Below are 12458 nucleotides of genomic sequence, written 5' to 3'. Positions count from 1 at the left end.
TTTGGAATGTGTTGTGCAGGATATTTCGAGCGAGTTCTGGGGCCTCACAGCATCGCTCCACTAACGTGGTAGTCTGCTTCTAACCACGCTCTCATCATCATGGCTTCATCCAGCGACAGCGAAATGGATGATAGTAGGGAGCGATCCCGCAGCCCTCTGCATACTTGGGATAATGTAATCGGATGTATGGTTTGTTTGTTACAAACAAATGAAAAGCCATTCCCTTGCATTACTCCTCTGGTTCCATGCTTGCCCGGTGCCAAGTCCGGGTAAAATAGTGGAGGCATAATTTCTAAGTAGTGTCGAGATGTAGTATAGTGGTTCCAAACTGACTACAATTGCTACAACTGTCTGCCACTACGAGAAGAAGAGAGAGAGACTCTACACAACACCAATATTTTATAAATACTCTATCATATTTAATAAACATACATTAATAAATAATAATAATAATATGGCTACAGGTTCCAAACTTATCTCGACTGGTTACACATTGCATAACACTTGTAGGTTTTTAAATTCAAACTTGGCACCATCCGGCGACAATACCTTGAATTAAAGATGGCCGACAGTGGTGCCATCCGGTAGCGACTTTAGGAATTAAAGATGGCGATGGTGGCGCGCTCCGGCGGTAACTTTAAGAATTAAAGATGGCGACGGTGGCACACTCTGGTAGCAACACTAGGAACTAAAGATGGCGATGGTGGCGTCATCTGGTATCGATTGTATGAACTAAAATATGGTGACGGTGGCGCCATCTACCAGCCAACTTGAGAACCAAGATGGCGGCGCCTCTGGCAACTAATTTTTGAATTTGGCGCGCGATACTAGCGACATCTACCAGCCAACTTGAGAACCCAGATGGCGGCATGCGACACCTGCCTGCCGACTCCCTAACTAATATTTTGAATTTGGCGCCATCTGGTAGTCTGTGCTGGAATTAAAGATGGCGATGGTATAATAATAATTTGAATTTCATGCATTTGGGAAGGCAAAGACACCCTCCCCCCTTTTATCATAAAACTTGACGTCAGTACGTGGCATATATAGATTATTTATTCCACCATATCCCAATTGGTCTCGTGGTCTAGTGGTCAAGGTGTCCGCCTCGTAACCACGACATCCTGGACGTTTTCACGTCCCATGGATCGAATCCCAGCCTCGGCACTGAAATTATTTTAGTTAAAGAAAAAAAATAAAATAATCCCTGCTGCTATCTGGTGGCGACCAACAGAACTATATGACGTCACAAGATGGCAGCCACCAGCAGACGAAAACAAGATGGCGGCCACCAGCAGACGAAACAAGATGGTGGTTGATGTTTACATCGAATTTCAAAAGTTCGAAAAAAAAATTCGAATCCAAGATGGCGTCCGTGACACAAAGTGCAACGGTGACGTCACGATTCGAAGTTGGTGGAAATTTCTAGAAATACAAAATGGCGGATGGATTAGCATGGATTGGCATACATATTAGCATGGATTAGCATACAGATTAGCATAGATTAGCATACGGATTAGCATAGATTGGCATAGATTAGCATAGATTGGCATAGATTGGCATAGATTAGCGTAGATTGGCATAGATTGGCATAGATTAGCATAGATTAGCAAGGTCAAAGGTCAAGGTCAAAGGTCATGATGACGTCATCCAAGATGGCCGCCGATGACGTCATCCAAGATGGCGGGCTCCTGGCTCCTCCGCCTGTGCTTGAACCCCCTATTTCCAACTACTTCCATAGTAGACATTTTCCTCCGCAATTTCCCTGCAGAATGTTCGTTGTTTAAAACAATACATATTGGCCTCGTCTAGACGAGACGTAAAGACAAGAAATAATGAAGAAAGAAATACCCAGGACGTAAGTCGAAGACGCTAGTAAATAATTTACGCTGACGACTACACCACCGATTCCAACTAACTTTTTAAATTAAACCTCAATGCACATTTAGTAATCAAACCTTATTTTTCTGGAAAATGATGTTATAGTAATCAAGGCAAGAATACAGATTATTATTATCATTATTATTAGTTATTATTAATTATTAATTATTGGAATTACAAAAAACTTTTACTTCCAGAAATATGTTACCTGTTTGAGATAGAAAAAGATTGGAACCAAAGGACGCCATAATGGTTTCAACACTTTTTAGACCACAAATTTTTTATCGTTCGATTTAAAAACAAAATGACATCGTAAAAGGAAAGTATATCATGTTAGGATTTATTAATGTGGGTGAAAACTACTGGTTTCGTATAAGAATAGCATAATTAAGTTTTAATTACACAGTTTTATTGATTACTAATATTTACAGAAATAATAAATAATCTTACTCATAAATGCTTAATCACAAATTTCTCGCAATTAGAAATGTTTTTTTTTTCCCAAGTCACTCAGTGTCTCCAGTTCTTACACACCGCACACCTCGCTGGGCCGCACCTCAGGCGCAACTCTCGCCGCAGCACCCCTCGTGGACCTCCGTCGCGGACTCTCTCGCCGCACTCCGTCGCCGCCGTCGCACTTCCCTTCGCTCGGAACTCCGCTCGGAACTGCCGCGGAGGCCGGCCTCGCGGGTTAAATAGTGTGAGGCGCCCTTTCCAGAACAGACGAGCGCAGTTGGGGCCAGTCGCGTCATCCTACGCCGACCCGACCCTCGAAACTTCGAGAAAACCAGCGTATATTCGCTGCGGAGGCCCGCGGAATTTCCCAGGCTGCCCAGCGACAGGTAACGGCGCCGAGGATGACGGTGTGGGGAGGGGGGTAGCGACGACCCTTGTAATCCGGCCAGGAACGCGTGGCACGTCTTACGTCAATGTACGACACGTGACACGGCGCGTGACTCCAGTGGCCGTACAAGGCTGCCAGCCAGCTCCTAAACTGGCATCGCGGTCTAGTCTCTCGCGGTCGTCGAATTACTGATGATTATAATGACTGGCTGCTACAATTTTTTACCTCCTGGGAATTCATTGACTTCACAGAAATAATACTATTGATATAGCACTAATTCGTAGATTTTAAATATCTCCCAATCAATGCAAATTTTCAATAATTACTAACCGATGTAAAAATGTTGTGAAATAAAAACTGTTTAAACGAATCTGGCATCTTTCGGTGGCAAATAACCTCCCTCACCCTTTTATTTGAAGAACGTTATTAATGATTTTATTAAACTGTAATAGTGCGGTTGTAGTGATCGAAGCACGACATGAGTCCTTGTGGCGGAACGTTTGATGAGGCGCATATGTATCACTGCCTGGTTGGTTCGCGGTGCGCCGACAAACGGAAACTGTCCTCATCCCAACCATTGTTCGGCGGCGGAACATCACACCGCTGCTTCCCCCCCCCCCCCCCCCCAACCAGGACGTGCTCAGGAGAGCGCGTTAGCCAGGTTATTCCGTTTCGGCCCTGTTCCACTGTCAAACTTTCGCCTCCGACACATTCCAAAGTTGGAGGGTTGTTACATTGTCGAGGACGTCACTGGTGCAGCCATGCTCGTTCGACAAGCTTGATGACTTGAGTTTTCCATCAAATGTTTTGCATGTAGGACGAGTTCTACAATATGTAATATGCTGGTTGCAGTTTAAAGGCAACGCTGTTGGATACTGCGTGGTATGCTTTTAAATTTCTATCAGAAAAATTAAATATTTACTTTTATTATGTCAAGCCATTTCAAATAATAAAAAAAATCTGAGGACTTTAAAAGGCTAGATTTAATTAATTTTTTTTTCTTAGAGAATTATAGCATATCGCGTATAAGCTAGTAAAATTACTTTAAATCTAAAAATTTCCAGTTTTATATTCCTATAGCTAATGCCAGACATGCATTGCAAAGTTTCATTCAATTTTATTTTTTTATTTTTTTAAAAGTATTTACCCTTATACAAAGCATCTCTCTATTCCTCTCTCTAATATCTCTCTATTTATCTCCGTTTGTCTCTTTACCTTACTCTATATCCATCTAAATAAATATCTATCTATATCTCTCGACGTCTATCAGTATATATATATTTATCTCTCTATATCTCTATATCTCTCTCCTCTATATACCTGTAAAAATAAATCTCTATATATGTCCCTCAATATCTCTATATTCTTCCTTATCTATATCTATCTCCTTCGCTATGCCTCTTGTTGTCTCTGTTGTCCCTTATCTCTCTTTATCTCTATCTATATATTTATATATCTTTCTATCACTCTACTTTATATATTTCTTTTATATTTTATTTAATTCAATTTTGTCACGCTTAGCACTCATACACCGAAAACACAGGAACTGCCAATAAATAACATGTATGAAATAAATTTGTTTTAAACGATGGTTGTACTAATTTAGACACCGTGGGCATGCGCATAACCTCTTACAAAAGTTTCATCGCATTCGGATGAATGGTATAGGACAAACAAGCTAACTAACACTCATTTTTAAATTTTTAGTTTAACCTTTATACAGACACGATTTGTTGTGCTATCCAATTGCTAACCAGTTGACTTCAACTACAGAACATACAGCCATTCCATAGACATGACTCGCGTGCCACCATTATTATTCGGACCGTAGAAAAAAGGAACTGTGGTTTAAATATTTTACTCGCGCGCCACATATGGTACATTATCTCATACAGACAGAAATCTTCCTCGTGTTTCAAAGGTCAAGTGTGCAAAGTTTAATCGCAATCACATGAATGATTTAGGAACGCGTTAGGGGAAAACAAACACACACGCATGTATAGCTAATTATGCCAAAAGTATGCGATGTATAAATATTTCATTTTGTGAAAGTTTTGCCACTCAAAGAGTCTACAAGTTTAACAGTGTGGAACATTCATGTAAAATAATGACCTGAAACAGGACATATACCCTTAAATGAGTTAAAGTTGAACACTTCCACAATCGATGTGTAGTGAATGTTTTACACTACCTTCCCAATGCATTTACTTATGGTTATCGTGAACTGGAAGGGTAGACCAACTTTAAAAACAAATGATAATTCACAATTAAATAGCTTATCTTAAAATTCTACTATAATTTCTGGTAGGAATAATAAAAATTTCATTCATTTTACTCAATCTAAGTGGTTTCCAGAGAAGGAAAATTTTATGTTAATAAAGGTAAAAAGGCTACTGTGTAGGGTCTTTACTCCGGCATTACACGGTTAGTTACATTCTGTAATCCGGTGCCAAAAAAGTTTTTGCGTTGAGATTTTTTTCCGGTGGATTCAGGCTCTCGAACTTGGTGGCCAGGTCGCATTAAGCTGGGTGCACAATTGAAAAACTAAACACTTAACACAGTGACAGTAGATCTTGTGCACAAGATTTGACCTCATTTTTAGAACCTACTGATACACAATAGCGCATAGGACGGTCGTGTGCATGGGAGAGAGGTCCAGCGCATAGCAGGGAAATTAACATATTCTCTTTCAGTTACGGACGCATTGCGTAACAAACAGTGATAGTAAGTAGGAAGTCATTTTGGCGGGACAGGAGATCTTAAAAGTTACGTTACACAAATTAATTTAAATGTTGAAAATCTGTGTTCATCAAACTTCTGGTCAGATGTCACTGGATAAACTATTCCGTAGTTAATATAGTTATTAACTAGCATTACCAACAGACTTGAAACATCGCTTAATTTCATTGGCTAGAATTAACAGTAAAATTCCACATGTGAATATATTTCGCACATGTCTTTTTCATAGTCGTGAGAATGGCCTGCTATGCACCCTCTTAAGTTTTTTTTCATGTGAACCTAGCCTTAGGTCCTTTTCAGACGAGGCGGTTTGGTTGATTCAACTAAGTTGCCTGGTTGAATCTCAACTTGTTGGCTGCCATGTTTAGACTCTTTTTGGGCTGGTTTCACACCAGGAACCAACTTCTCTTCCCGACGGGAGGTCAGTGCGATGTTAGAACCCGAGGAATCTGGAGCTCTTCTTGTGCTTGCTCGCGTCGAAGAAGAGAGGGGGAAAAGCCTTGCCTGGCAGGCTCCATGCTGTTACAATCAGCATAGAATTTTCGTGTCACTTCCCTCCAAGCGTCTCTCCTATTTGTATTTTCGCTGTATTCCTCACGCCTCATACCCCATATCGCGGGACAACTGCTCCTCACTGAAACCGAGTGGTGGGACTCCCTCGCTGGACTCCACTAGGTGACTGTGTGAAGGACGAATGCCAGTGTTGTCTCTGTGTCGAGTCTACTGGTGAGTGGCACAGGTGCCTGTTGGCCGCACGCCAGAGAGACGAGATGACTGCGTGTGAAGGGGTTCGCTACATAGCTACACTACATCACAGTTCACACCCGTCCGATCAATCAGTGGCCTCGTCTGAAAGGGGTCTCACTACGCTGCCGGCACTGCGGTTTTATTTCGCCCACAGTTTACCGTTACTGTCGGTTTTCATTTCATTTCAGCGATTTCTGTTTTGTAGCGGGTTACATTTCAAATTTTACATTTCAGGGGTACATTTGCGTTATGATTTTTTTTTAAGAAGAACAATGCTCAGCTGTAATTTTTTCTTTCTTTAGAGTAGCTCATTTAAACTTGTTTTAATACCGTTGTTTTGTATATATCCGTTAATACTACATATATGTTCGATAATCCGGAAATATATATAATCCGGCATGGCGTGGTGCCCAACATGCTTTATCAAAGGCCTTTCAGTGTATTAATTAATGATATTACCACAATACCTACTGCGTTAGTTTCCAGACAGACATATCTCAAAAATAAAATTACTAACACAAGAAATATAAAACAAAATAAAAAAGCACGAGTTTATGGCCACTAGACGTGAAACTTCACAGTTAAGAGGGAAAGAAAATTTCTAGGACACTCTAATATTTGAAACACCCTTAATGCGTTTCAAATAGGCCTTTATTTATTAGTGTGGTACAAGTATTCCATATAATCTATGATTGAATCAATGGGTTTATGATAGCTAAAATATAATACATAACCCTATTGGAAATGATTATACAAATGGTCACAATTCTAATGCCAACACCGGATTCCACCTCAGAGTTGAGAGTTTAGAGTTGCGAATTACTGGTTGCGAAAGTATGCAAAAATATGCAAATGTATGCGAGCATACACAAAAGTAACGAAAGTGTGTAAAAAATATGTGGAAGTATATGAAAGTATGCAAAGGTATGCAAACTATGTAAATATTTACAAACGTATTGGACAGGATACGAAACCATACCCTGCTGATGCTATCTGATTTGAAACCGGCTGTAAAGATGTTTCAATTAAAAATTTATTTTCTAAACCCCGCGCAACTCGAGCAATATTCGTTAAATACGTAACATACTTTAAACAAATCAACTCCGTTATCTTCTTACTTCCGTTACCCTTGTTTATGACTATTACTCAAACCAGTTGTAAAAATAATTCACTTCAAAAAGAAAAATAAATAAAAAAATTTGATTATTGGCTGTTTCGAGACTGTACGTATTGTGTTTGTTGTGTTGGCAGGAATGAAGCAGCATTGAAAAGCACTTTAGTGACCTTGACTCGTGCGTGTCGCCATTGCCTAAAAAGGCACCGAAGCGGCACAATAATAATAATGGCACAATGAGATAAAAAAAATAATGCGAGTGAGTCTTTCAGTACTCGACAGAGATATGACATTTCTAACCTTGGTAACGAGCAAATTCATGTGTTCTCATGTTGCAAATACAAATATAATATGAAACTCGGTCATGAAATTTAAAGTAGAATCCTTTAAAATAACACCGAGCGTGTCAAGTATATGGAAATTGTGTTTTCAACTATATTTCTTGACGCGAATCACACGTAGTTTCCACACCGGCCGCTAGAATTCGCTGCCGGAGCAGCTACGTCGACAATTAAATAATTATATTTTTCAAACCAAAATTTTAAATGGCATTTATAGTGAAACGCTCAATTAAACGTGATAAAGACTTGAAAACATACGAAACCCCGCTTTTGACTTCATTTTCGAAAATAAATTATTATTAAAATACTGCCCATTATGTTAAAATTCATTAAAAAGTTAATACTATAAGTATTCCTTGGGCTTTGTGAACTTTGGTTCGCGCCATCCGCCACAAATGGCACTACTGTCTGTTACACATTTCCGTTCCAAGCGACTTCAGTTCCATTAACGAAATTACTCCTACCAAATGCCGTATACAGAGAGCTAATAGGTTAAGCTTAAAAAAAGAGTAATTATTAAAAGAATTTGTATATTTTCAATTTGAGTTTATATTATAAAATATTTTTTTGATGAAAAGAAAATATATACAATTATTATATTATAAAAATATAAGTGTATTTCCTGTGATATAAAATCAAACGATTAATCTAAATCCAAATTAATGTACTTGCACAGTGTTGACATAACTCAGTTATTCATTCAAAAATATATAGAAAACAGTCTCATTCATATTTTCATGACCAGATATCACTTGTATTTTGTGCTAAATTTTGAAGACATTCTGATAGTAAAATTTCCGGGTGAGGTTTAATACAGATGAAAAATGCCATTTTTTTAATATAGTTTAAAAATTCACCAAAAATTGGCGAACGGACCAAATGGACCTCATCTTGTTCAAGGCGCTAAAACGTTAACGTAGTAACTTAATGAATGTCATTTAAAGTATATTAGAAGTGAAAATAAATAAAAAAACTGCGGATGAAAAACATTAAATAAAAATACTAATTTGTATTATGAAGAAAAAAAAAGTTTCTTGTTGTACATAATTTCATGCTTCAAGGCCTTTCTATCTTCGCGCTACGTGAACGACGGACAGACAGAAATATTGACAAATAGGTATGTATAACACACACACACACACTTTGTTTGGCTATGTGTTATGGATCTTGGGACAATAAAACGAAAAGACAATTTAATTTGATCTGGTACCTAGTGGCAAAACGGTAACGATTGCAATGTAAATGTTTTCGCAGAGGACCCAGCGCTGGACCTGGCCAGCTCCTACTACTACACTCAAGACCGCCCGAGCGACATGGGCTGTCCGGCTGGCATGTCGTGCACGGAGCTCACCAGCTGCCGCCTCGTGTACCACCTCATGGAGCGCTCGTGCCTCAACACCCATAGGTAAACCGCACTTTCTGAAAAGCCTCAACATCCATAGGTAAACTGCACTCTCTGAAAATCCTCAACACCTATAGGTAAACCGCACTTTCTGAAAAGCCTCAACATCCATAGGTAAACCGCACTTTCTGAAAAGCCTCAACATCCATAGGTAAACTGCACTCTCTGAAAATCCTCAACACCTATAGGTAAACCGCACTTTCTGAAAAGCCTCAACATCCATAGGTAAACCGCACTTTCTGAAAAGCCTCAACATCCATAGGTAAACCGCACTCTCTGAAAAGCCTCAACATCCATAGGTAAACCGCACTTTCTGAAAAGCCTCAACATCCATAGGTAAACCGCACTTTCTGAAAAGCCTCAACATCCATAGGTAAACCGCACTTTCTGAAAAGCCTCAACATCCATAGGTAAACTGCACTCTCTGAAAATCCTCAACACCTATAGGTAAACCGCACTTTCTGAAAAGCCTCAACATCCATAGGTAAACCGCACTTTCTGAAAAGCCTCAACATCCATAGGTAAACCGCACTCTCTGAAAAGCCTCAACATCCATAGGTAAACCGCACTTTCTGAAAAGCCTCAACATCCATAGGTAAACCGCACTTTCTGAAAAGCCTCAACATCCATAGGTAAACCGCACTCTCTGAAAAGCCTCAACATCCATAGGTAAACCGCACTTTCTGAAAAGCCTCAACACCCATAGGTTAACCGCACTCTCTGAAAAGCCTCAACACCCATAGGTAAACCGCACTTTCTAAAAAGCCTCAATATTCCATAGGTAAACCGCACTCTCTGAAAAGCCTCAACACCCATAGGTTAACTGCACTCTCTGAAAATCCTCAACATCCATAGGTAAACCGCACTCTCCGAAAAGCCTCAACACCTATAGGTTAACTGCACACTGTGAGATACCTCAATTCCCACAGGTATATTGCACACTGTGAGAAGTATCATCTCCGTCAAGTAAACTGCTTGCTTTTGAAACTTACATTGTTAAATAAATTCATCTTAAACTAACGAAATCACTGGTTACAAATCGTCCAGGTTTCTTCGTAAATAAACGAGTAAAAACGTTATTTGCTTTGATAATGAACTCATAGGATTTATTTAGGAATATAAATATTCCTTCAAAAACTGGTCTAACCTAAAGCAAAAAAAAATCGTTATCCTTCCAAGTTTTTTTCAAAATGTTTGTGGCTATTTTTCAGTAAAGTAGTAACCATGAAGTAGCTTGGCTTCTGGGTTGTAGCCGTGTCCTTGGCAAATAGTTCACCGATGTTTCGGTCGACATTGCAGTCGCCATCATCAGGGAACAGTTACTTACTCAACTAGGTAACTGCTCCCTAATGATGGCGACTGCAATGTCGACCGAAACATCGGTGAACTATTTGCCAAGGACACGGGTACAACCCAGAAGCCAAGCTACTTCAGACAATGGTCGTGAAAGCCTGCGAACATTAAGTGGTAACCATATTCTGTTGCTTCGCCATCCAACTGTTGTCTCAACCTTTTAGTTTTATATATGTGTGTAAATTATAAAGCTGAACTTGTAAATATTGAATATTGTCTAAAAAGTTAAATGTTTGGAATCTCTCTAATCCAAACAATCCTTACTAATATTATAAATGCGAAAGTAACTCTGTCTGTCTGTCTGTCTGTTTGTCTGTTTGTTTGTTACTTTTTCCCGGCTGAACGGCTGGACGGATCGTAATGAAATTTGGCAAGGAGATAGATTATATCCTGGGGATGGACATAGGCTATCCTTTGTCTAAAAAAATAAATTTTAAACGGGTTAAAAAATATATCTTAATTTTATGTAATGTGTGTCATAGATATACAAACTGTTAGTGTCATTCCTCTATGTCTGCCGAGCAATAGCTTTCAAGCCATTACGTTACGTTTTGCTATTATAAGGAACTAAGTAGAGAGTAAGAAAAAAATAAAGATCTTGACAGTTTGTAGTGTCGCCATATTTGTTTCAATTTTCAATACCGTTTTTGTATATTACAAATTAAATTGCAGAAAAAAATCATGTTACATAGACACATAAATAGTGAGTGTGTGTCATTTCTCTATGTCCACGAGATCTCGCCGCGTCAATTTTCTCCTTGGGGCGAACCCGTCCGCTTACTTAAATAAACATCTTTTATCGTTGAATGATTTCATGATTTATTTCATGAAAATCTGCTCTCATAAAAAAGTTAGTTTTATAGACATTCAATAGGTGTTTCTCTCTCTCTCTGAAGATCAGTCCATGAATCGTTACAAATTTATTTCCTTTATTTTTTTAGTTTGATTTGATACAATATGATTTCACTAAAAATCAATTTCTACCCCTTTCTATTTTCACTTCCACATTACGAAGTTTCACTTCTTCCACGTGGAGGGACTCCACTCAATATTTTTGCATGCAATTAAAAACTATTTTTTAATGATGCCAAAGAAGTATAACTTCTCATGCGCGTACCTAAGTACACGCACCCATTTTTTAAATTTAATTTCTGCTTATATATTTTCTCCCTACCTAGGGCATTCATAATTCTTTTAAATTTCAAGTGTATGTTTTCAATGTCATTCGAGTTATATTTTTTTTTTGTCAAATTGATCATTATTTATACTTTGTTTCATTTTGGAAACATACGTATTTTAAGTATTATGACAAATAAAAAAAATTAGTTTCACTAACATTCTTAGGTTTTTATTGTGTGGATAGTTTCAAGTTTAATATTATGTAGGTACATAAATTCTTAAACTTATAAATTTCTTCGAAATTTATTAATAGGTTGGTAGGGCCTACTAATATTACCTATTTGTCAATATTGTAAATTTTTTTACAGTAGGTACCTACTTATTTGCAAGGAGATTGGTTTAGTGTTTATAATTTATCTGCTGAGCGTCAAGAGTCTTAGGGCTGCCGAGACCGAAGACCAGAAATATTTATCAATTATGTAATATATTGTTGAAAAATTTGATTTTACTATTTCAGGAAAGTTGAGTTTTTTTATTAATTAGAATAGTTACGTGCAATTGCCATCTTCCTTTATTTCATATTAAACATTATGTTTGGTTGAGTGTGAGATAATTTTATTTATGTATGTTTTAATTTCATTTAATTTCTTATATATATTCTTACCTACCTACTTCTATTAAATTTCAGGCGGATGTTAACATTGTCATTCCAGTTGTATAATTTTTTTTTGTCAAATTAGTTGATATTTATACGTTTTGTTTCATTTTGGACTATGTTTTATTTTACTTAATTCAAAGTTTTGTGGTGTGTACAGGGAGTGATATCTCTATTAATTTCTATACTCCTTTGGATAAGCGGAATATTGCCACCACAGTTTTACATATAAACAAATCCTACAAATGTTTTAAACATAATGA

General features: G+C 38.0%; 1 protein-coding gene across 1 annotated transcript in view; it reads left to right on the top strand.

Annotated features, from left to right (window-relative positions):
• The window catches only part of LOC134534707 (phenoloxidase-activating factor 3-like), a 115295-nt gene that overhangs the window by 68830 nt on the left and 34007 nt on the right, over positions 1-12458 (top strand). The window contains exon 2 of the mRNA XM_063373184.1: positions 8921-9071. Coding sequence (XP_063229254.1) covers positions 8921-9071 — 151 coding nt within the window. The remainder of the gene's footprint in view (positions 1-8920; positions 9072-12458) is intronic.

The sequence above is a fragment of the Bacillus rossius genome, chromosome 8 (assembly GCF_032445375.1).
Source record: "Bacillus rossius redtenbacheri isolate Brsri chromosome 8, Brsri_v3, whole genome shotgun sequence".
NCBI classification, from domain to species: Eukaryota; Metazoa; Arthropoda; class Insecta; order Phasmatodea; family Bacillidae; genus Bacillus; species Bacillus rossius.
The sequence above is the reverse complement of the archived record's forward strand: the minus strand, read 5'-3'. Positions and strand labels throughout refer to the sequence as shown.